Source organism: Oreochromis aureus, linkage group 9 (genome assembly GCF_013358895.1).
Source record: "Oreochromis aureus strain Israel breed Guangdong linkage group 9, ZZ_aureus, whole genome shotgun sequence".
Lineage (NCBI taxonomy): Eukaryota > Metazoa > Chordata > Actinopteri > Cichliformes > Cichlidae > Oreochromis > Oreochromis aureus.
The window spans coordinates 23971651-23998798 of NC_052950.1; the positions used below are offsets into that span (position 1 = coordinate 23971651).

At 39.2% G+C, this 27148-nt stretch overlaps 1 protein-coding gene across 1 annotated transcript in view; it reads right to left on the bottom strand.

Annotated features, from left to right (window-relative positions):
• The window catches only part of LOC116310353 (F-box/LRR-repeat protein 7), a 30523-nt gene that overhangs the window by 2583 nt on the left and 792 nt on the right, over window positions 1-27148 (bottom strand). The window contains exons 2-3 of the mRNA XM_031727116.2: window positions 22420-22509; window positions 615-1232 (exon numbers count right to left, since the gene is read on the bottom strand). Of these exons, the coding sequence (XP_031582976.1) occupies window positions 615-1232; window positions 22420-22509 (708 nt within the window). The remainder of the gene's footprint in view (window positions 1-614; window positions 1233-22419; window positions 22510-27148) is intronic.

Here is a 27148-nt window from a genome sequence, read left to right on the forward strand (position 1 = left end):
GCAGTACAGTAGCCCAACACTCACTCTTAAAAGCTGATGTTAACTGAGTCGCCACTTGAGGGCGCCAGAGTAAAACCTGCTGTGTTAAATTACAGCCAATCAAGCAGAAGAATGAAAATGTGAGCGGAGACAAAGAAAACACAAGTGTGGTCAGTTTTTAGAGACCAAAAAAGCAAATCCAATCAAAGCCTGGTGTCTTTAACACTTTGAAAAGGGCTTATTTTTTCTTTTACTACAAAGAGCTTCCTTCCTGCTGCAGACCTCGCTCTGCCCCAGTCAATGTTATTTGTGTCACTTCCTTAATGAAAGCAGCAGACCGCTCCTCTTACCCATGTTGAGGTAAGCTCTGCTTTCAGCTAAAGAAAGCCTTTCTTCTCCCACATGGGGACTTAAGGTTGGCAGAGCTTCTCCTGCTCCTCTAATGATTCTACCAGCTTTACAAGAAATCACTGAAAAAGGACTGAAAGGAGAAGTTCTCTGAGGCAAATCCACACATGTGCATGATGTCAAGTAGTGGCCACTCCTTAAGACTTAGAGCTTGCCCAAAGATTCTAATTAAAGTCAGATGGGTTTATTTGCTTTTTACTCAATATGACTAGTCTGTTTCTTTTTACCTGAGAGGTTTAGGTGTTCCAGGTTGGGACAGCGGGATACCACTTCAAACACAGCCTCATTAGAGATGTTATAACAGCCGGCAACCTCCAGGCGGCGTAGCTCGGGGCAGCACTGGGCCACCACGTGCAGCCCCCGGTCAGTGAGCCTCTTGCAGCCATTGACAACCACCGTCTCCAGGGTCAGACAAATGTTCGGGGTGTCTTGGCACAGCCGGTGGGTGAGGACTCTGATGGCACGGTCGGCATGAAGCAGCTCTCCTGTTAGCTGGATAGTGCTCCACAGCCTGGGGTCCCAAGCCAGGTTGTACCAGCGGCGGCAAACGCGTGCGCAGCGGCACAGCTGGTTGGTCGAAAGATGGGAGAAGATCTGCAGGAGGGTGTGGTCAGGGAGGAGATCGATGGGGGCGTAGTGGTGGGTTTTCGACTGTCTGGAGCGAGTGTGAGTGCCGGGCTGAGGGTGGATCACAGCGACCGTCTCAGCGGGGGCAGAAGACGAGGACGAGGAGTTGGTCTCGTGGCCGTTGCTGGAGAGAGCGGGTGAGGAGAGGGAGGAGGACTTGGAAGGCAGAATCAGTCCCGGGCTCGGGGTGCTCAGTGTTCTTGTGCTGGAATCTAAACCTGAATAAAAACAATAAAACAAAACAAAATGAGACAGAATAATTCTTCTGTTTTTTTTTTTAAGTTTACTTTTAAATTAATCTTTTAACTGTTTAAGCTAATATTTGAGCTGTTAGGTGAACCAACCAAAAAGGGATTTCCCCTTTGCAATACCGCCTTACAATAAGGAACACAAATAATTGTATAGTTAATTGAAAGAGTCAACAACAAACTGGATTTAAGTTAATCAGTCTACTCCCTTTATAATCTCAATCCAGGACATTACAGTAGATAATTGTTCAAGTAAAGTTAATAAAAATAATGAATTACACTTAGGAGACACAAATTGAAGGTACTGGTAAGTAATGTGTAACTACAAAGTAACTGCATAGTATCCTTCCCCACATAGGACAACACAAAAAGTGTAGCTAATGTCAAAGAAAAGAGAAGTTACTGTTTTGTGACGTTCAACTTTTGCAATTAATCAGGAATGACTCATGCAGAAAGTGGGGAGTCCTATTGATTTACAGATAATTATGAAATAATCGCAACCTAATGACTCACAATTTCTGGAAGTCATTATCTTCTAGACGGGTAAGGAATTATTGAGTTAGAACATTACTAATGAATGACTCATTAACTGGTTGTTCCTGCTTTGTTGGTGTGGCTGTTATGTTCTCAGGAGGTAGAGCGGGTCATTTACCAATCAAGAGGTCAGTGGTTTGATCCCTGGCTACTCCAGTCTGCATGTCCAAGTATTTTTGGGCCAGATGCTGAACCCCGAGTGTTCGTGTGAATGTTAGAGAAGGCGCTTAGGTATCAAAAAAGATGTAAAAAAAAATGTAAAAAAGTAAATAAATATAAAATGCAAAATAAAATTTGACAAAAGAGAAAAAAAAGCATGATTTGTATTCAGTGTTTTCGGGTTTTTCTGTCTGTGATAATGACGTGTTTCCAACGATTTCCAGTCTTCTTATCTGAAATTTGTGGGAGACACCTGATATCTTCGGTGTTTTCTCATTTGTGTAACGCTTCATGATATTTTTCAGTAACACAGTAATGTAACATTGCAGTTACAATTATGTCGTTACTTGTGCTAAAACCCTTCTGTTATCTTTTTTTTTTTTTGTGTGTGTGCACTTGCGCTACAATTATCTGATTTAAGTGGGTGAGAGGAGGAAAATTGTAGAGTGATAAAGCGATACAGCTTCTGAGGCGTGGTGATATGGACATTATTTTTATCTTTATTTCACAAAAAAGACAAGCGTGCTTTTAAAGCCTTTTAAAGCAGCAAAAGCTTGATCTTCAGCAAGTAACCAAAGTACTGAAGCCTCCATTTTTACTAGTTCACTTTCCTTAAGCACCATGACTGAGGAGAGATAGTGGGGACTCTCTCTTGGCCGGTTTTTATCTTTGTCTTGTTGTTGGCTTTGTGGTCATATGTGAAAAGTAAGAGAACAATAATATGTGTGTCTTCATTAGGAAAAGGATTTGTATCAGTGTGTGGTTCAGCAGACTACAGGTTTATGGTGTTAACTGGTAAATATGTAAGGGTGCATTTGAAGTATCATTTTATGCACTAATGAGAAAGTAACAGTGTAACAAATAACTTTCTCTGGTGAGTAATTACGTGATGTACTGCATTACAATAACAAGTAATATGTACTTCACTTTTCTTGAGTAACGATCCCAACGCTGCCTCACAATCTCTTCTTGAGACTTAATAATTCTACTGTAACCAGATTATGATGTAGATTGATGTTTTAAGGTCTCCAAATCTACTAGTCCTGGTTTGAAGAGTGCATTCAAGATATATTTTTGCAAAACCCATGATGTCTTGATGCATGCTCAATCATCCAGGTAAGTAAATCCCAAAAGGTTGATTCTGTTCATCTGGACGTAGAGTTTTCAGTTTTTCCCAGTGATATCTGGTACAAGCCAGACGTTTCTTCTTTTTTTTCTAACACATGGCCTTCTGTTTTGTTCCCCAAACTCTCTAACTTACAGCAATGACATCTTCATGCTTTTGCAGAGTCTCCCAAAGCCAAATAACACTTGATACAGTTCCAGTAGCACTAATGGCAGTCATTATACCTTCATATGTAAAGAAAAGGAATATCATTAGTATTGTATATGAAACCTGACCATCACCCTTGCTTGATTAGAGGGAAGTGATGTACTGCACATTACATTTGGTAGCTATTATCAGAATAAACAGAATAAGAATAAACAGATAAAAAGTTGGAAAAACTGGTCGAGAAACTTTGAGTCCACAGTTACAGTACTACACAAGCTTTTATCATCAGTGAAGAGGCGTTTCCATGGATCCCATTATCAGGTTTTGGGATGGTTTTGGAAAAAAGTGTGTCACATTTATCTGCCAGGCGTTTGGGCAGCACACACAGTTCCTCTTCATCAGATTAACTCTGCGGCTTCAAAGCAAGCAGATGAGGAGTTTGGTGCCTGGTCTGACAATATATGGTTAGCCCTGTGTAAACACTGAGGCCCTGACAGATGTGCGCTGATTGCTGCCGTGTCTGAAGATGCAGCTGTGAGAAGACGAGGCTGGATCCCATCACTCTAGCGTGAGACGACAGAATCCTTTGTCAGCCAGGGCGCTGAATCTGATTCCCGGGGTCGAACTGTCGCACTGGGACACTGAGTGCTCTCCTCTGATGCAGTCTGCATCTCTTCAGTCAACCCTCCAATCTATTCTTTACAATCTTGAGGATTTTAGGTGGATTGATAGTCATCACTAAAAACATTCCAAGAAGTTACTAGCATGATGTCACCCACAGCTGTCCAACCATTAGTACTAATCTGATTGACCTAAAAAGTAACAGTATATGGTGAAAAAAGCAAGCTAGAATGAATTGTGTCACAAAAATTGCTTCCCAATCATTTGTTTAAAAGACGATGTCTCAGTTTTGGACAAAGGTTGTTACTGTAACAAGACGAGCAAAAACTTTACTGGCAACTTTTTGTCTTGCCTTTTAACTGCAGAAATCCACTTATAGCTTCCTGGGCTGTTCAAATGTTCCTGCCTTCATCCATGCTTTTTCCTGTTTAGGGTAGAGTAAGCAAAAGCTACTGAGTAGTCAAACATAAGCCAGTTGTTTACGATTTGTTCAGGTGTCAAGCCAGCTCTGATTTATGCTTCCATCAACATTAGAGCTTTTTGGGAGACTCTTTGATGAGCTTACCTCATGAAAATGAAGCGCTTTGGTCTAAAGAGTCTAAAGGAGGGTAAAATATTGAATGTAGGCTTTTTTCGATGTAGAAATTTCCCAGCAGTGGGATAAAGAGAGTATATCTTATCTTGCTAATATCCCATTTTTATTCCAACGAAATGTTTTTTTAAACATTTTTTCAGAAGTTCAGACATTTTACCTGAAGTTTATCTGCTTTGATGCAGCTGATTAATGGTTTGTACTGTTTCTAGGCTATAAACATCCAAACTTGCGAACCTCCTGAATGCCCAAAAATTTGTAATTAATGACAGAGCAGAGGACGCAAGTGCACAGAATTCGGCACTATTTCTTCTGTAAGCAAATTCCAGCTGTCTCAACATTCATCCATCCATCCATCCTGATCCTATCTCAGCTCTTAGTGGGTGAGAGGTTACACCCTGAAGAGGTTGCCAGTATTTAGACAACACCGTGGAGCTAATTTCCTAAGACATGTGGTGACTGGTTGTCTTACAAAAGCTCCATTTGATGTTAATCAAATCGTTGAATTAATTCTCTTTACAAACATTGGGCCCAATAAGAAGAGCACCAATGTCCCCTTTTCCTCTTCAAGAACTTTTCTAGGAGCCCTTTTGTAGGAGCTCATGAATTAGCAGTGTGTGGTTATAGACTCATAGCTTCTAACCCCCAAACATTCATTAACTATTTTCTAAAGGGTTCGTCTACTACTGAGGTGGAGTCTCATATTTCAAAATTTGAAACTACTGGTCCAAGACAAACTCTGAGTAACTGAGTTTATTTAAGAAAGCCCAGTATGTCTGTAAGATCAATATCAGGACCTAATTTATTAGTAATTCACATTATGGAGATTACTGAGCAGAATTATCAAAAGGTCAAAATAATACCAACAGTCATACAACACCCAATACGTCACAGACAGGCTCACAGCTATCTGCAGGATCTGGGACAATATTTTGGTCAAAAATAAACTTGCAAAGTGGTGAGGTGGTGGCTTGTAGGATTGTTGTACTTCAACAGACTATTGACAAATAGGTGATTTCCATGTTAACACTGTCTGCAATCCACAATCTATATTTACACTCCCAGTCATGTGAACTGAACTATGTTGGTTAAAATGAATGGGTAAGTCAATCATCTGCTTCTGCACTGTGTGTCAGCATGTGCAGTACATGACAAATAGACAGCATCCTGTCTGCCATGTGGATTTGTGCGCTGGGACAGGCAGCTGGGCAGTGACACCGTCCTTACAGTCGTATTTCAGATGTGTATACCAGAGCTTCTGCTCAGTCTGCTTCCCATCTCACTTCTGATGACATCCACAGATTCATCCTCTGGGGAACATGTCCCCGAATTCTGCTTTTTAAACTGCCTCTTGTGTGCTTTAAAATTCTCATTCAAATCCTGGCCAAATGAAGGGAATGCATCAAAACTTTTCGCATGTTGGGTTTTGGGGTTTTTTTGTTTTTAATTCTTGTGGGATAGAGTCGACCTCATTTTGGTTATAATGCATCACATTCTTGTGGGTGGTCCATCTATGATTAAAATATGCAGGACTATTCTCTTGAGGACTTGTACCTTTTCTCGGCCAATAGAGTTCTAGAATAACAATTCATTTTTGAGCTTAATGCAAAGGATTTAATGGTCTGACGTCGTTACAAACACTTCATCTATTTTGAATTTCACACAGCTGTCCAAATATGTCTCAAGAATAGTAGTGCTGTACAACATTCCCACAATAAATACCTAGTGACTGTTATTTTTTTGCATAATTTGGCTGCAACCACACACCATGCAGCACAAAACTCTATAGATGTGAAAATATGTTTAACTATCTTCAAAAATAGTGAAGTTTCACTTAATAATGGGAATGGAAAATATCCTGATACTGCAGTAAATCTTGAGATATGAAAAAAATATGTATATGTGCAAGTCTTGCGATGCCAACATCACAGCATCCAGGAGAAAATCAGATTTTCCATGAAGCTGTGTGCAGGCATTACATAGACACATTTTGTGAGTCATTAGTTTTGATGGATGAATGAGGCGCTGCTTTATTGTCCAAATCCTAGCTAATGCGATGGATTCAGCATGCAACTCATCTGCCACTGGCTAAGGAGCAACTTCCAAATTGCATAATTACATGTGTCACTGATCAGAAGAGCACTCCAAGTCCAGGCTACACCCAACCCCTTTAATCTGAGACACAGTTTCAAACAGCTGGTGGGAAAAGTTAAGTGAAGTCAGCTTCGCAGTTGCTTAACTGTGCATGATTCTGGATAGCTAGCATCTGGATTACTTTAAGGAAATCCAGGTGTTACAGTTGTCTATGTTTTTCAGCTGAGTGAGGATCTTGTTTATCCGGGTATCACTGAAGACTTGAATGATCTCATTTCTGATATTTTCCTTCATTTTCTTCTAAACATTTTTCACATGCATCTGGTATTTGAATTACAAAGTATCACAAGATCCCTTTGTAGTTTTTGTCTTCTGCGTGATTCATGCAGTTCATGCAATGCATTTGCAACACGTATTCTCCATACTTTCAAATGTTAGGGGTTTTCGAATACAAACACAAATAAAAGAAACAACATGAAAGCACTTGAATGGTCAGTCAAGCACATAGTTTGAAAGCCCACCAGGCGGAACTTGCTATACAAAAACTTGTGGAATGAAAACATTGAAAGTCAGAGCCCGATGGGGTCGATATATTAACTGTTTGCTGATATATCGAGATCAATTTAAAAATGGCAGATAAATGAAAACTTAAAAAGAAATGAAAGTAATGAAAAAAGAAAACTTTACAAGTAAAAAAAAGACACCCTTCAACCATGAGTGTTGATATTGCATAGTCTGTCCACCAGAGGACACTCTGCCACTTTCCTATCCGGTCTTTAAGTGATGACGTATCAACCCTGCTTCTGGGTCCAAACTACTCTAAGGTTATTGTATTTTTAACATGTTTAATGTTTTGTATCTTGTTCTGTTTAATCTGAACAAGCCCCTAAAAGCAGTCAGTGATCACTGTCGGCCTCTCTCGGTTTTTATTACCACTGTTCATTTTAAAGCTCAGTTCTTAAAACCTTACGATGTAACTACAGCCAACGCAGCAGTATATTAATGACTAACCTCGTATTGTGGATGGATTATCTCAGTTGTTCTCCTGACTGAAGTTTGGTCCATTTACAGCATCCTGTCATGCGACTGGATTTGTCCCTAACCATCGGAAACACCCTCGCGTTAACTTTTACCGAATGGCTTCAGCTTTACTGTGCTAATGTGTTTATAATGTGCTAACCATAGCTGTGTAGCTAGCCACCACGTAGCACACCATTATATACCAGCTAGCCCAATTTCAGTAACCCTACAAATGTCACTGCTGTTTAGTTTTCTGTCTTCATTTATGTCGAAAGTGATAGCAGAGCTGTATGTTTTAATTTTTTTCAGAAATCCCTCAGTCAGAACATGGTATATTATATTTAGGTGGAAACTAGCGAGCTAACTTCTAACTCTGTTAAATTTCAAAAATTCTGTTTTCATGGATGCCTGGATGTTAAACTTAATTGTTACACCTGGTAGAGCAGCCACACTGATCATTTTATTAAAGATGAAAGAATTTAGACAGTTTTTAACTCTCAGTGATGCCGCAGTGTTCGTTTGACTTTGGGACCTGAAGCAGCGTCAGATTTAAAGAGCAGATTGGCCCTATGCCTTTGGAACACAACAAACACAACAACCAGCTGATCCAAGCAAACTCAGGCAGAGTGTAAATAACTAAACCACGACTTGTTGTGATAAGATTGTACTTCCATAATATCTTAGTAAGGACTCATGAAGGGCTTAGCAAATGCTAAACAGCACACCTGTCATAAATACAGGTTAGACATTAAGATCAAACATTCAACTAGGGCTGGGCTATATCATACTGTTCACGGTAATACCGGTGTAATTTTGGGCAACGATAGGAAAATGAAATATCGCGATAGAATATGGGTAAAAGCAGCGCATGCGCAGTGCCTATGTTTACATACGCACATGACGGCGACGCTTAGAATGAGAAGAGTGAAAATGGATCGTTAAATGAAACGGATGAACCAGAATTGGTTTGTAAAATGCTGCAACTTCAGTGGTGTGGAACTGGTTTAGCTTTTCGTCCGTCAGATACACAACAAAGCACTATTTTTGGTAGAGCATGCTAGCGGGCCGTCGTTATTACCGTGTTTTTGGAAAATACGGCACACTTAAAATCAATCCTTTGATTTTTCTGAAAATCGACAGTGTCCCTTATAATCCCGTGTGTCTTATGTATGAATTCTGGTTGTGTTTACTGACCTCGAAACGATTTTATATGTGGCTCGAAAATCTGTCAAATGTTTTAGTACGACTTTGCTAAGCTACGAAGCCGCACCGCTTGATGGATTGTCGGAGCATTACGGCTATCGTAGGCAGAAGCCTCGCAGAGTGATACGATACTGTGCTTCAACATAATATTACCGTATTGTGTGTGTGTATAACCTCTTTTTAAATTTTGTGGATATTATACATGGTTATGCTGAGGATATGTCGGCCAGTTTACACTGGAAATGCCTTTTGGTTAAACTGTCCGCAAGGAATTTGCACTGTTACATTTTATATAACTTTAATGCACATAAAAAACAGCTGCTTGTTTAAGTGAAAATACATTGATGGGGGATTTTTTGCACTAATAAAGTTGTGGAGTTGTAAAGTATTTTGTCTAGTGTCAGTTATATCGTCAGTTATATCGTTATCGCAAATTTTCAAATGTATATCGTGATAAATATTTTTGGTCATATCGCCCTGCTCTACATTCAACCACTAACTTTTGAGGAGTCCTACTAAATAACTGCAATTTAGCATCTAATATTTTTTCAGCTTTTTTATAAAACAGTAAATCTTAAAATTCATGGGTAACAATAATAATGAAATTTTAGTATTAAAAATATGATTTTGATTAAAGCGCCTATGCAGAGATTAACCATTAGAGAAACATAAAAAATGATTTTGGTAATTACCAATACTTAATTTAGAACAGCTATGTCATAAACCTTACACTGAGTGAAAGTCTAATAAATTTGTTAAGGACTGTACACATAACCAGTGTTTATGAAACCTGTGTATTTACTGTGTCTAACATATCAACCCTCTGTATCAATATCAGTATTAAAACTATAGTATAAACATATGAAGTATATAAAGTTTGAAGAATAATGTAATAAAGACAAAGCAAATTTAAAATAATAAACATCTGTGAGATAAGTACTGTACACAGTCAAGACTGGAGTGTATAATATTGACCCTAAGTCCTTAAATCCTTAGGTAAAAGACACACTTTCAGAATCAACTTACCCGTCTCCTAAAAGTAACATTTATCTGGACACAAATTCTAAACTCAGAAACAGTATTCTGACAAAACAATCACAGCTTATAGTTCCCTTGCTAGCTTGAAGCCAGCCTGGAGCTTTCAACGCACTCATTAGTGGACCATAAGATGGAATTGTTTTGTAATCTTCCTTTCAAAGAGGTCAAGAATGAGCTTTATGCATAAGCCAACATGGATGAGAAGTCCTAAAAGTGTTATGGAGAAAATTATAACAGCTACTGAGCTCACATGTCAAAATATTCTTCGCTATGACAACAAGGAAAACTTTCCTCTAATAAGGTCCATCTGAAACAGCAGAAGGTCTCTAGAAAATGTGGATCTCTTCAGAAGGATCTCTTCAGAAAGTTTACTTGCAACTTGCAAGAATAAACTTTCCTGTAACTTCCAGTTGCAGCTTTACGAGTTAACCAGTGGTGTCGTGTTTTATATCTCTGTATCATTGCAAGCCTATCATTAGCAGAACAAATACCATGCAGCTGTTAAAGTTCTCTTGAAGTCACTGCAAGTGCAGATGGTGGAAGATTCAATTTAGTTTAAGAAATCAGAGAACAGTGGAACATCTGGTCTTTACCCTGGACAAAGAACAACTGCACAGTAATGAAATGAAAGAGAAACTCATGCATTTTGAATGCACATATAGCCACAGCAAGGCATATTTGGCTGAAATCATTTGCCACAAATACCCAAATCTGTGCTGATCCATGGCAGTGCCGCAGCAGGATCTCATTAACGTCAGCTCAGCTTCACTTCTAAAGCACATCTGGACTGTGCTTTGATACCAGAAGTTTAATGTAAATCAATCGGAATGATCACTGAAAAGACACCGTGCCTGGATGATGAAGAGGCGCAGCTGGCTATTTGGAGTGAGGTCGACTTAATAGCAAAATCCTGATTAATATTTTTCTTTAAAGTAGCACACAAAAACAGACTTGAGGAAATCAGCTGAAGGCTTCCAAAAAGAAAGCAGGAGCAGTGGGGAAGGAAAGAGGGAAGATAAATTGGCAAAAGAGCCTGCAGACTTTACCAGAGACAAAGACAAGTGCACGGGCAGGGTCAATCCAGACTTTGACGCAGTCTGGTCATAAACTAAAGCTATAGGGATTCTACTCAGGATCTTGCAGTGCCGTGAAGCTCTGCTAAGACCCTTTCTGGGGCTCGCAGGATTATTACTGCTGCATCTGGCAGAACAGACCAATGCATTACCTCAGTGACATTAGCCGTGTGACATGCTCCTGCTCTGTAAGCTTTCACTGAGCTCCTCCCTGCCAGAAGTGTGAGGGAATAAAAAGAAGCTCATTTTCTACCCATAAGTCGGGAAATCAAATCCAAATTAATTTAAGAGGAGTAACACGCCAAGAAGAAGTATCAGCTAATAAAAAACAACCAGGCAGCAGAGATTTGACTGAAAAAAAAAATGCTATTGATTTATCAGCACTAAAGGGTCATGTGCTCTAGTTTTTTTTCTTTTAGAAAGGAAACATCCAACTGAGAGAGAGGACTGCTCGGATGAAAAACATCTGGGTCTGTCTCAGATTTTATTGAATACATGGAAGTTGATATTACTGTACAGTGTGGCGGCTGGGCTATCAGCAAAGCCTTCACTACAGGAAGGTCCTACGTCACTGCGCAACCTGAAAGACAATAGGGCTGCTGGTTCCTTCACAATGTGCACACTCGGACAGGAAATAGACTTCTTCACTCGGCACAACCCCCAACCCACCTCTGCTTCTGGACGGCAGCTATTCTCACACTCACTCAGTCTTGAGATTCTTTCTTTGCATTTTTCTCTCTCTTTTTTTTTTTTTTTGAAGATTTTGCTGCAACAGATTTGGCAAGTACATATGCCAAGAACTATAACACGTTTTTCCCCACAATGCGACTAATTTCCTCAAGGGAGTTTTTCCACCTATTAAAGCCCCTCAAACGTTTCCATACCCTGCTCTCGTCACTTTATAAATCCTCAGCTGAGGAGGACAGCAGACGCTCAGATATTCTACAGCCAGATTCGAACGCGAACTCACTTCTTCAAAAATTAGCTCGTGTTTGCCCGTTCGTCACAGCGCAAATTTTCCAGAATGCAGATGAAAGTCTGCAGTCCACAAGTGATTTGGCCCAATTCAAAGCCGATCTGGCTTTTGGCAAATAAATGAAATTCAAGATGATGTCATTTTTATTTTTTAAGGGTCGTTAAATCGGGATGTCAAGGTTGGGGTGACCAAGTTTGGGGAGTCGTGTGCATGATTTCTCTTTTCTGGACAGTTTCTCCGTTTTGGCAGAGTGTGTGAGTGGGGTTAGAGTGCAAAGTGACTGTAAGTCATGTCATATGACCGAGGAGGGTAACGTGGCTACACAGAGCACATCAGACAGAAATGGAAAAGTGAATGCTTGGCCAAACGTTTGATTTGGTTGTGATGAGGAGCAAATGTAATGATGTCATGTGGTTAAAGCAATAGAACAAGGGAAGTGCCTGGACTCTTTGGTTATAAACTCCTGACAAAAAAGGGCTTGGTTGAACTTCTGAAAGAGGTTGTTTCACATCAAAGTCCTGGATACCCAACTCATGGAAAAAGCTGACAAGTGCATTTAAGGAGAAAAAAATACTAAAAACACAATTTATTTTACCACAAAATACTTCTGGGAACAGTACTGGATGATAGCAATAACATCTCTCTTTTGTCTATATGCTAAATCTGAAGCTACAGCATGAAGATGATTAGCTTGAGTTAACACACCTGTCAACAGCAGGGCTCTCTCCAGTACTACTGCTTTAACAGTCTTTGTTTTCCTTTCTTTTTACTTTCAATTACTCCCTGAATCAGAATGAAAGGTGTTTCTTTGTCATACCCACCTGATGGCCCACATATGCACATCCTTTGTACTGAATACTATGACCTCTACACTACTTCTCTGTGTGACAGTTTACCGTCGATTGCTACACAAAAATGGCAACTTCTAGGCTTTTTTTATAGTTTCTGTCGCCATCTCAGTTTGAAAAAGAAATGGATGTAACGTGGAGGGGCAGGTCTGACTGTGAAAGTGCTTATTCATTCGCTAAAAACTTTTCAAATTACAAATTAGCCAATGAGCATACGACAGATAATCCTTGTTTAAGTGATCTAGAAGACAGGCCTAATTATTCATGACCCAAAATGAGGAAAAGCTACAGGAAAGTTTTTATGGGGGTCAATTCATACTCTTCTACTGAACTGCAAGTCTTTTTGCAGCCACAATTAATGCCATCTTGTGTCTGTCAAAGATGCAGTTTTAAGGTACTTTAGTGCACATTAGCTTCATTTTTCCAACTTGGACGCTTCATCCATGTTTTATACAGTCCGTGGTTGTACACTAAAGATTTATCTGTGACCTCAGTAAACACTGTCCTAAGAGTTTAGGACTAGCTAGAATGTTTCTGGTAAATGTAATTTTTGTGCAAACACTGAAAAATGACTTTGCAAAGCGATTTTCTGGCCTTGTAGTATCAAACTTCCAATAAGTTTGTACAATATTTTCAGCAGTCTCCCATTAAAAAGTTTTCATCAGTTGCTCTGTTTTAATCCTAAGGCTGTACAGATCATGTAGGCCAAAGTTCTGAGCTAATATGTTTGCTCCTATGACAGTGACAAGTGTATTTCTAGACCCAAATGCTTCAGATAAAGAAGATGTTTAGTTGTTTTTGCATTTGTGATGTTACGTAGTTACATAAAACACAATTAATAAAAGAAAGACTCCCTGAGGGTGGAACAGTCTCCACAGCAATGTTCCTCTCGTTTTTGTAACGCTGGAGCTTCAGCCACAACTGACGCTTCCCTGCTTACGTAACGAAACAAACCACAGAGTGAAATGAAGGGAGGGGAAGTCCAATGTGTCAGTTCAGCTGTTCCACAACCGCGGTCATATTGCCACATAAAAGCCCAAATACCCAGGTGGATCATAGTGAAAACATCGCTCGCGAGCCAAAATCTTACAGGAAGCGAGCATGTGTTTCTTCCAGGTGGCATCTTTCCCAACTCCTGTCAAACGTGCTCCTGTAGTAGACCTGAAAAACGTGACCCCTGTTGAAGAAAATGGCAAGCACATTCAAAACAGAAGGGCCAGCACTTCCTCCCTCTCAGCAGAGAAAGAGAAGACCGAGTCGTAATCAGAGAAGAGTTATGAGATGGAGAGATCTCCTCACTGAACTGACTTCCCCCTCCTCCTCCTCCTCCTCCTCCTCCTTCTTCTCTTTCTTCAGTAAACTGCTTTCACTTGTTTTTCTTTTGGAGCCTTGTTCTGTGCTTTTTCGCTCAGATTTCCTGGCTTGTGGAGCGGTAGAAAGGAAGGGGGAGGAGTGAAGACAGCTGATGGAGAAAATCTGGGCAGAATAGCATTGGCATTCTGTTCCTCACTTTGTTCTATCTTTACTAAACTATTTCCAACGAGGATTAAATGCAAACCAATGATATTTCTTATTGCAATCACTATAGGCTTGTTAAAAATGTCCCTGAATAACTGCAGGCAGCTGCTTTGTGTCCTAATTTAGGACAGTGGAAAAGGTGCAGATACTTGTTGAGGCGGTGAATTTCTGTGCATTAGTATTTCCTTTAATAGACAGTAGTCAAATATCTTGCTTTGAAAAACAGATGTGATGTTTGAGAGGGTAATAAAAGGAGGCAACTTAAATTTCATCTTTGTTGTAAAAATGCCCCCAAGTCAGCGACACTTATGGACATCTCTCTGCAGGATCTGGCAAAAATCAACAGGGAAACACTATATATCTGGCTGAGTAAACACAAGGAACTGGGCCAACAGTATGCAAAGTTAGTTTATAGATGAAGTGTGAGGGATCTTTTGCCCCTGGGAGAGCAAAAATATGAACTTGTTGGAGACAGGAGTGAAGCTGTTTAGACTGCGAATGTGACCTCGACACGGCATTCGACCCACAAAAAGGGGGATTATTAGTTTGTATTGCTTTACACGCTACATTGGAGCATATGACTAGTGCATTACACATATAGCCTAAAGATAGAAAGGTGTGAAGTGAGTCATTGTGCTGACACAATGTATCTATCTGGCATACTTGCCACAGGATTGGTGTCCATATACAAACCTCCCTTTTACAGTAAAGCTTTAGGTTTAAGTGTTTCTTTGTGAGAAAAGTCTAGTAGTGCATCTTAAATAGCAGATTTTTTATGTTTTATTTCATTTTGACTTTTTGTTTTCAATTCATTTTATTTTCAGGTTGTTTCCAGACAGGATTTTCTAGTTTTAGTTTAGTTTTTATGATTTTCAGTGTTAGTTTTAGTCTTTTTATAATCATTAAGGATTAGTCAGAAACTGGATAATCAGTCTGGTGGACCTTGGTAGACTCACCCGTCATCTTGCTCCATTACTGTATAAGACTACACAGAGCCCCAACCAGTCAGTGTTAGTCTTACTCTTGCATTAACTCATATAGAAACTTCACTTACGTCACACAGAAAGTAGATATTTATAGCGAAATATCGTCTAAAAAATTGCTTTTGATAACCTTCTAGTTAAGAGCATATAAATTACAACATGTTTACAGTACAGCCTTGTACTACAGTGTTGGAAGTGCTATAGAAGGACAGATTAGGTTTTTCCTCAGCACTGTTATCTCTGTTTCTTTGGTCCTTGGCAGACAGAGAGGAAGTCAGCATGTTCATTGTTCCCACCATTCTCCTGTGTCTGAGCCACCTTCCTGGTGCCATTATGTACGAGTGAAGGAACTGACCCCAAAGATTGGCTGTTTTGACATAATCAACACTCTTGTGAATCTGTGCTACTTCATTGGGTAAACCTTTGGCAAAGGCTCCAGCTGAGACAGCAACATCAAAACGGTCTTCAAGAGTCACAGCATGTAGGCTGAACACCTCAGTGTGCTGTCTGTTTAGCGCTTACTATGTCTGAGCCACATTCCTAAGGTACCCGGGGTCCAGCTGTACCAAAGCGAACTTTTGAGGCCCAGACAGGGTCACTGTGTAACCCCTGCTGGGAGATACTCAATTTCATCTCACAGGAAGGATTTACTGTCCCAAGCCTGTGCCTTTCAGTCTGCAACTAATAAGCGATTCAACTGGGTCAGGCCACCACAAAGTTGTCTAAATAATAACTGAAAACAGAGACGTATTGCAAAATCTTGCCAGATGACTGCCCGACTCAGTTTGTTTTCAAGAAACGAATGAGTGGGACTTCCTAATGTTGGTTTTGTTGGAATACTTGACTGATCATTGAAAGACGGCAGGCACCAGTCTACTTTCCGTTTGCATACAGATATTATGGCTGGGCGATAATTCAGTAATATGGTTTTCATTAGTTTTTGAGATGATTACAACCTATTTGAAATTCTTGCAATGGCAATAGTTTTTGTTTAGAGAAATATGAAACAGCCCTTATGGGACTTGGTGCAGTCTCCAGCCGTTCATTTCCAGGGTCTCTGGTTTGGATCTGACATACAGTGGCTGTAAAAACAGACAGTATCGTTTGAAAAATAATGTTTAAAGAGAATAATATTCACCTCAAAAATCTAAAAAAGGAATGCAAACTTGAATAGCATTGGTTGTGAATTAATATATCCTTTTCCATGTGCATATACAAAGTTTCTATTAAGGTTAACTTTGGTTGTTTTATTGGTAAGCTAACAAGTATTGTTCTAAAAACCTCACTCCTTTACTTTTTTGGACAGATCATTGCACCAGATTCATGGATCTGCTTTGTACTAGATAGTGCAAAGCAGGGAAGTCCTGGGCAGCCATAATCAGCCCAACAATAATTCCAATCTGGTCCCCATGGAAACCCTTGGAAAATGTGAAGGACAAAAACTGATACAAATTCAGTTTTTCCTGATAAAGGCTTCCCACATGACCATTGAGACTACACACTACAGTAATTAAGTAACAAATAAACAATTAGATGACAGGAAAATTCCTGTTTTTCATTATCCACTATAGAAATGAATGTTGGGTTTTTTTCACAGGATAATCTGAGGAGCAAGCTAAGAGAACTTTTTCTTTAATTTTATACATTAATTTTCTACAATTTAAGGCCAAAAGTTCGTGCTGACAGTTTGTTAAAATTGCACTTCTTCTTATAATTAGATATCCCAGGGGTTAAATGTGTAGTTAAAGTTCATTAGACCAACAGAAAGGAGAGTTTCACTTAAATTTAGAGGGGCCTAAATTTAGAGCACGAAAAAGCACAAAGTGTCCTTTGGTTGCAAACCTTGATTGTGAGTTTTGGTAATTTAAGGATGATATTTGCCCCATATTTGGGAAATTCTTCCGTCCCATTAGTTGAAGTAATAGCAATAGCAGTAGTATCAGTAATAATATAAATAAATAGTATATAGCATAAGTATTAATATAAATAAATAGTAACAGTATAGTACGGTAGTATATAAGTAAATCGTAGTGATATAAATATAAATTTACCATAGCTAAAGGCTTTACTTTATCTTGCATGACAACAAGCTTATAGCTGCTAATGTTAGCAAACATTAGATTGGATTAGAACATTTTTATATTTTCTGACAAATATTTTTCAGTCACAACTTAATGACATGTATATACTCCTTTCATCTATCTGCAGATGGGTGGAGCCAGAGGGCTGTGGCCTATCACAGCTGTGACAGGGTTTAGATTAGTTTAGTTTCAGTTTTGTTAAAGTAACAGCAATAGCAGAAGTAGCAGTAATAATATAAATAAATAGTATATAACATAAATATTAATATAAATGAATAGTAGTAGCATAGTATAGTAGCATATAAGTAAATAGTAGTGATATAAATATAAATTTACCATAGCTAAAGGCTTTACTTTATCTTGTATGACAACTAGCTTGTGTTAGCTAATGTTAGCAAACATTAGATTGGATTAGAACATTTTTATATTTTCTGACAAATTTTTTCAGTCACAACTTAATGACATGTATATACTCCTTTCATCTATCTGCAGATGGGTGGAGCCAGAGGGCTGTAGCCTATCACAGCTGTGACATGGTTTAGATTAGTTTAGTTTCAGTTTTGTTAAAGTAACAGCAATAGCAGAAGTAGCAGTAATAATATAAATAAATAGTATATAACATAAATATTAATATAAATGAATAGTAGTAGCATAGTATAGTAGCATATAAGTAAATAGTAGTGATATAAATATAAATTTACCATAGCTAAAGGCTTTACTTTATCTTGTATGACAACTAGCTTGTGTTAGCTAATGTTAGCAAACATTAGATTGGATTAGAACATTTTTATATTTTCTGACTAATATTTTTCAGTCACAACTTAATGACATGTACATACTCTTTTCATCCATCTGCAGATGGGTGGAGCCAGAGGGCTGTGGCCTATCACAGCTGTGACAGGGTTTAGATTAGTTTAGTTTCAGTTTTGTTAAAGTAACAGCAATAGCAGAAGTAGCAGTAATAATATAAATAAATAGTATATAACATAAATATTAATATAAATGAATAGTAGTAGCATAGTATAGTAGCATATAAGTAAATAGTAGTGATATAAATATAAATTTACCATAGCTAAAGGCTTTACTTTATCTTGTATGACAACTAGCTTATGTTAGCTAATGTTAGCAAACATTAGGTTGAATTAGAACATTTTTATATTTTCTGACTAATATTTTTCAGTCACAACTTAATGACATGTATATACTCTTTTTATCCATCTGCAGATGGGTGGAGCCAGAGGGCTGTGGCCTATCACAGCTGTCATAGGGTTTAGTTTAGTTTCATTTATTAGGATCCCTATTAGCCACATCAATGCAGCAGCTGTTCTTTTCCACAGGGAAAAAAAAAACTTACACTGTGACAGTTCACTATAAACAACTTACACAGAGACATAAAACATCTTTACAAAACTCCACCACGCACACAAATAAAACAAAGTAAAAAACATAAAATCATAATATCGTGTCAGCATGAGCAATCTATCATTTAAGTGCACAGCCAATATCCCCAGACTTTTTTATCATTTCCTCCATGTGGTCAGACACCATCTCAAAAATGTAGTTTTTTAATAGCCTTTTAAATCCAATTCTGCTGGTTTCTTTCTGTGTCACCCGTTTGGCAGTAAATTTCACCTCTTCACAGCCTGACACAAAACTGTTCTTTCAACTGAATTAGTTCTTGCTACGGGTAATAAAAAAACATCCTTCTGTAGCCCGTCTGGTAGAACAATCGTGTCTGTCTCAACAGAAATATGCATTTTTCTACAATGTGAAAGGAATCTTTGTAACAACAGCGTGAGAGGTCGCCAGCCCATCACAGGGAGAAAACCACACGCTCTCACGTTCACACCTAGAGCCAATTTAGAGTTGCTAATTAGCCTAACAAGCCTGCCTTTGGACTGTGGGAGGAAGCCAGAGCACCCAGAGGAAATCCAAACAGCCACAGAGAGAGAGCGCATGCTACCAGATGACCAGGAGCTTCAACCAGGACTGCTGCGAGGCAGGAACAACTGCACCACAGATCTATTCTGTTACTCTATATTTAAGAATTAACACATGACTGGTGCAGCCTGTTTAGTTAAAGAGCAAATGGAAGTGGAAACTCTATATTTAAATTCAAATAGGTTTGATTTATTTGAGCACTTGCTGGCAAAACATTGAGATGAAAACATAAAATTTATGAAATATGTTGCAAAGTTAATATTAGAGATGCTCTCACCTCTAATAGTCTTTTAATCTGCTCTCATAAGATATCACAATAATAATCCAGCTCATAGCATTCAGTGTCTTTTATACATTTCTACACCTCTGTATAAATGTTCCTGTAAAACCAATGTTTTCCTCTTTCATTGTGTTACTATGGTGTTTTACAAAGAGCAAAACAATAACTAACTAATGGAACTACATCAATGCAACAGTGACCATGCTGCAGCATGGGGACACTGGAGGCCCTAATATGAATACTCCCAGTGTGTGGTGGGGAAACAGCCCAGACTGCTTCCTGATTAGTTTAGTGGACCACAGGACTAGGTGGGTAAGGGCTGTGTAATCTGCCACTGTGTATGAGCATGTGGATGTGGGTCCGTGTGTGTGTGCGTATGTGTATATGTGCATGCACATTCATGCGTGTGTCTTTCTAAGGAGGGGGGATTTGACTGTGGCCATAGCGGTTCCAGACCATGTAATTACTCCCACTTAGCATGGAGAAAAAAATAACAATTTCAGTCATAACACGGGGGGGAATTATGGTCTGGAAGCCACTGGCTATGGCCTATACGCTCTCTCTATATATATTTCTATCTGCACAGGTTGTGCTCAGAGAAGACACATTCAGGACAATTATCGATTTCCACAAAGTACTCTGGGTTACCTTCCAGAAGCTCCTCGGTGGACGGACCTTTGTGAGTCAGCATTTCCAGCGAAGCTGAATGAGTAAGAGTGATCTATCTTCCTACAATGCACTCTCACAAGTACATCTCAGTGTATTTTTAAAGCAAGATGTGAAACTGCTTGACATAAACTTTGCACAAAATCTGATGTCTCCTGAGGAGTTTGCCTGATGTGTGTTTTCCCCTGTGATCCTTTTTTTTCCTCTGAGAAACACCTTAAAATCTCCAGCTGAGTGACAGTTATAAAAACAGGCTGTAGTTAGTATTTGTTTTCTTGTGGGCAGTGCAAAACCACAAGAATACTACATTTAGCATGCCAGAGCAAATTTAAGATTGGCGATGACAATGCATGAGAGAAAAAGGGCGAGTGTACTGTAAAAGTGTACGAGCGTGCAAAACAGCCGATGAGTCACTGGTCAAGTCTGCTCCACAACAGTAGGGAGACCACAATATATCTGTGGGGGATTTTGATAAAGCTTTTGATCAGAATTGTAAATCAGTGACTGGCTGATTACTTCACTGGGTTTTTACATCTTATTCTCACTGTCTGACTCATAATCTTTGAACGCATTCTGACCAGTGGAAGTCTGACATCTACAAATAATCGTAATGATAGCGACAAAGATGCTGTGAAGATACCCGACCTGGATAAAGAGTACTGATGAACTGTGGAAAGAGAGCACTATCACAGCACTGTAGTCCCTAAACATGTGGGTGGAGACCACAAACTAAAAATGATGGGTCACTGCAACACATTAGCCAGAATAACTAGAGATGCTACTTAACAGAAGCAGCTGCAAGAAATTTTCTTTCTCCATAAGTATCTTCATAACTGCTTTGCTCACACTGAGGCTGCTGACTTGTGGCTTGTTCTGAGCTCTGAGTAGCTTTAGCTTTTCTTATGATAAGCGTTTTCGTGGTAGTACCGGTACAGCAAAGAGCTAACGGCATGTGGCTGTGAGTGCACAACTATTTGTCTGTGCACCAGCACAGCAGTATTGACATTTCCAGCAAAGACTTGTAATCAGACATATGGGCCGCTGACCGGCCAGTCGGCAGTCTGGGTCAAGAAGGCTGGAAATCAGATAATTCTGGTCCCTGGCCAGTCGATTAAAAAAAAAACAAAAGCCCATTTAAACCGTCAGTGTTCTCATCCCTTGTGTTTTGCACTACTGTATTTTTACCTGATGTCTTAGACTAGAGGAAAATACATTTAAAATTGGCATACAGTGATCCATCACTTAAAAAAAATGTGGAAAAAGTGTATAAAATAGATCAGCCAATGGAAGAAAGTGCCTTGCCTCTCTTCCTCCTGGCACCTTTAAATTCCATCAAAATTTCCAAGTCTTTCTCATTATGTGGTCAGGAACACATTTAATCATAAATAGTCAGTAATTAATAAATAACTGAAGTTTTGATAGTTGAGAGCATTTGCTCCAAAATTTTTCAAATTTCCAAAATCTGTAGAGCAAATAGGCTTAAAGGTTACGGGACCTGTGTATTTGGAATGCACTATAATACTGATGCATGAAAACATATTCTAAAATATGTTTTTGGTATTATATTCTGTTCTTTTGACTGACAAATTGTTCCGACTGAACCAGATGGATCAATGTTTGAGACAGCTGCTGACAGCAGGCTTCAAGATGTATCTGCCAGCTGAAAAGTATTTCCAAACCATTAGGGTAAGCACACAGTTTACATTAGTAACACATCCACTCCTGAAGGAGTTCCTATGGTGACTTGCAGAGTTGGACGCTTGCCTGGGCAAGAAGGAGGCTGAGAAGGTGAAAGGGAGTCAGAGAGTTGGAGAGGAGTAAGAGCAGGATCTGAGCAGAAGGTGAAGCTCTCTCTTCTCCATTCTTACTCCCCATACCTTCTCTGTCTCCAACAAAATCCCTCTCGCCCACCTCTCCCAAGTGCATGCACCTCCCACCCTCCCTGGCAACGCTTTGAGCCTGATACGACCACAGTTTAGATAAGCATTCTTCCACAATGAGAAGCCAGAAGTGTTTTTTTCCCCCTTCTTCTAAAACAAAGCTCAAGAAATGCCTTTGGTTTCTGGGTTCTGATGGCAGCTGTGAGTTTGTTTTCAATTTAAGGTTATCCCAGGAACACACAGGTTTCTCTCCAAAAATAGGCAGCACAGAAAGTGGATGGGGAGGAAAAAGAGCGCTGGAAGGGGGAAAGAAGAAGAAGAAAAGGAGGGAAAGAAGTAGGGAGGGGAGTTTGGTTAATGAGCACCAGATGCCTTACCTTCAGTGGTAGCCACATTCTTCGGAGCTTTAGTTGGTGTGTGATCTGTGCTCGAACTTATGTCAGAGGAGATGCTTGAGCTCCCTTTACCTGCAGGGAAGAAAAACAAAAGTGCTTGGACATAAAATATCAAAGTTAAGATAATAAACTGCCCTTTTAATTAAATTTGTAGTAATTTGAAGCAATTTTGTAGCCCGCAATCCCCCGAAACTTTGATTTTCAGTTTAATACCTGAAGAATGTTTGCTAAAGATAAGGTGGACTCACACTTTGATGATGTATATTATACAGTAAGGAGGCACGGAGTGTAGGGAAATATAAATCTCATCAATCTAGGCTTTTATGACTTTTATGTTCCTCGGTTTTGGAGGAATGGTTAGCCTTGGCAGATGCACAAAGTATCTGCTGGTTCGTCTGAGTTAGTATCCATTTTTGACATTTGGAAAAAGAATAAAGTCTTCTAAAATCTCCCCCCTTCAGCCCTTACTTCCACACAGGACGAGTGACAAAACACAGAAAGAGATTAATGAATGGTATCATCTGCAGCGAGTCAACACTGTCTCACAAACACCACACCAAAGTGATTTCTACATTTTCGTTCTAGGATTTCAACTTTGAATTTCTACACAGTCGACTCGTCTATGAGTGCTAAAGTGAAAAAAAGTATATCCTTTTGCATGACTGCCTCTGTTCCCAAAGTACGATAGGCTTCACTGCCATGGTGACTACAGGCTGCCTGTGGAGAAGTTGTTTATGGCGTTTCATTCCTCTGTCAGATCATAAATGCAGCTTTGTGGCTTTCCTGAGAGTAACTATGCGCCTTTCGCCCAGCACGACAGGCTAAGGAGGTGTTCCCAAACAGTCACGCCCACATGCATATCAAGCGCAGTAACCTAAACAGACAAGACAGTTCCCGAAATATGAAGAAACTCTCAGAAACTTGGGACGGAAGAAAAAAAAAAAAAAGCAACCTGTCTACATAATGAGCCCAACTTAAAAAAAACAACAAAAGATCGCACAGCTACTTATAAAATAATACAAAACCAATGCAGCACATATGGTATGAACATGAATGACACTTTGCGGTGACATCACTGAGCTGACACATCTGTTAAAGCTCCCCCCAGTCCACAGAAATGAGTCAGATATTCATGAAGAGCTTGCAGATGTTAATGTCAGACCACTTTTCCCAGCAGAGCATAAAAGGCTGAGTTAACGCAAGCAAATACATTTTGATATTTAGCCGGTTACACAATTCTTTAGCGAGCGAGGAACTCGTGGCTGCAGGGGCTGTTTGGTTGGCATGTGGGTCGGTCTCTGCAAGGCAATAACTGTTTTCTATCTTTCATTGAAAAACAAGTTTCAGAAAAGCTCCTGCTTCCTGTCTTATGCTTATATAATGTGCTGGTTGATAGTTGCTACATAGTTGCGACCAGAGTGTAATTAATTGTGGAATCACACTTGAAAACAGATGTGGACTAATGGACTGCAGGATTCTAAAGTTTGGGTTAAGACAATGGTCTTAGATACTATCAAGCGATAACAATGCAATACTTTGAGTCTATAACAAGTTTAGACCTTAATTTTACGTTACTCTCCTGACATTGTTGGATCCAAGGTCGACAGAAGGAAAAAACACAGCAAAACCAGAAATATTGTCTTTTTTTTTCTTTTTTTTTTATTCTGTGCCTACATTACCCAAAACAGAACTCTATTACTACTATTAGTAATTTGCTAATCTCCCACCACTTTGTAGCTGACAGCTGGTTGCTAATTGGCATTCCAGAGTCTGGCTGTGTAGATATCACCATCATATGTGAGTCAGTTGTATTCATTTGTTCGTTTCAGCTGTTAGACTCAGAGATGTACACACCACACTTTGCTCTGCCATTGCTACAAATCACCCGATTTTATTGATACTCCACATTCACTGGTTGCCACATCCACTGCTTGTCTGCCCTCTGCTTTCAGCCCAACTTCAGCATCACTTGAGGCAGCCTATCAGATTTTGTGCAGCCCACCCCTGATGCACTTAAAGACTTCAGATACCTGTTTGACAGACTGTTATGGAGAATTCCTCTGGAAACTGATTTATCTACTGGCTGATCAGTCGATATTAAGTATTTGCCAATATATTGGGCCTGGCATTTATAAATGAAGATTACAAAAGTAAAGATGAGCCAAGAGAAACACCCTTGACACATGCTATGTGTGCTAACATTGCACAGTTTGTCCACCAGAGGGCACTCTGCAACTTCCCTGTTGGCAACGCACATATTTTAACACCCTTAATCCATAAACCATCTGATCTTAGCAAAGTCAGGCAGATGGTAAACAAGTATCTAAAAAAACTACATAAAAAAGGTTAGGAAATATGCTAATGTTTCGTAAAAGAAAATACTGTAATATCAAATATTTAAATCAACAGATAGCACGAAAACAGGTGAAAAATATCTGGAGCCCAGTGTCTTTTCTTCCAGAAATTTACACTTTCTTTGGTAAAACCTACAGAAACATGTGCAACAAGTTTTTTTAATATCATGGTGGAAAAGCAGCCATTTATAAACTGGGGATGCAACGGGTTTTTTTTAGCTGTCCAACAAATGATACATCAGTTATTATTCTGGTATATTCTGGTATCAGGTATAATCTTAATTTTTAATTCTGCATTGGATCTATACAGACATATCCTACGCAAGTGGGTGACATCACAGCCAGGATGCATGGTGTTCCTCTGCATCTGCATCCTCTCATCCCTAAAACGTTGAGCTGGTGGTGGAGACTCTCTCTTCCAGTTGATCGGCAGAAGCTGGCAATGCATAGGAGGAAACAGCACTACTGAACGGGCCTTGAGGCAACATCTATTTACATTTCTAGGGAGTTGCATGTCAGGTTATGGCATAAGTTAGAGCGTAGGGTTTCAGAAGGGTTTGCGGTTATAACTCCCCTACAGTGTAGATTTAATGCAGAACCATAAATCTACTGTTAAAGGGGAATTCTACTGATTTTACACATCAGTGTTTGTATTACTGGTATATGTATGTTCTGTGAAGGCTAATAAATTTTCTGAAATGATGGTCTTGAGTTTGAAAATTAAATAAATAGATAAATCAGTAGAGTATGGGACTAAGAAGGAAGTATGCACCGTAGGTAAGGCTTGTTCGTTTTGAGCCTGTCAAAGACTTTAAGATTACTTTTTATGTTGAAGACTTTAAATCTTTATCAACAAAAAGCACAGTTTTTTTTAACTGTTGGGTTTATTTTGTGCCAGATGCTAACTACACAGTATGGTGTTCTTCAGTCTGGGTATTTTCTGACTGCTGCACAGCTCAAGGACAACTCAACTTCAGCTCTTGAGTACAGGCCTTGAGCTTGTGATAGAATCTGTTCATGTACCTTAACAGACTAAATTCCTAGGTGGAGTTGCTCCACGTGTTATTTTTAACATCATGAGTTCCAACCTTTTCTCTGCAGCTATTGACTTAGGAAGAGAGCTCCTTGGAATGTTATTTATACAAACATTTCTGCTCTGAGGTAGAAATAATGTGTTTGGTAAAGTCGGACCACAATTTTTTTCTGAACAAGTAATGCTGAAGATCAGACCTCACATGAGGCCCGCACGGCAGAGATAGGTTGTAACACAAAGTTTTTATTTTTGATGATAACACACAAAAGGCGGGATAAATTCCTGCATCATTAATGCCACATGTTGGAGATTTTTCAGCATTTTTCTATGAGAGTGAACAGATTCTGATTCTGATTGTGGTAACGTCATGAAAAACAAGGTCTAATGTTATCTTTTAGACGGTTTGAGCTGCATTCCTGTAAGCTGAAACAGCTTTCTGTACTTGTCTGCCCGTTAAGTGTGATGTACTCTAAGTGCTTTTTAATCTATGCGATGCAACATTTTTCTTGTCTCGTCAGTCATTGATATTAATATGTAGCTATTTTATTTTGTCAAGCCTAAAGACTTGTGCAAGAAAAAAAAACTAGCATTATGTCTACTTGTCCTCTGTGAACCCCAGTTTCTGAGGCTCCGCCCAAACACAGCATTTTACAGCATCTGCAGTAAAGTTAACTGTAATTGAAATAAAAACTGAAGTGAAGCAAAAATAAATCAGTGAACTTGAGATGTACAGTCTCAATGAGAATCCGTTTAAGAAAAGGCTATTCACAGTAGAGTATTGGTGTTCTTGTGAACATTTGATTTTACACAAAAAATAACGTGAACTTGACCAGCATGTATGAAAGGGCCTCCAAATCAAACAGCACCAGGCTGTGGGTCGTGGACTGCAATCTCTGATACTGGCTCTTATCGAGATAAGCTAGACTTAAGTGCCCACATCTATGAGAACCACCTCCACTAAATCTGAATAGATTTTATCTTCAAAAACAAACTATAAGGCTACAAAAACCTGCTAAATCAGACTCGTTATGTAATGTTGAGATCCTGTTAAACTGACTTTCTTTCACTTACATGCTTTTAACTGGAGGCAAACACACAATAAGGCTGAGATGAGTTAATTTCCTTAAGAATAAGAAAAGAAAAACACGAATTTTGCTCAAACTTGACTCTTCTAACACAGAAGGCCGCTTTTCAAAGGGATTAAAAACGACCGCCGCCAGATGTCACTCTTATCTTTTATGAATAAATGTGACACATCTCTAAAACCAATATAAAGCGGACAAATACAAGGCAAAAGTAGCCACCAGCTTGAACTGCACACACC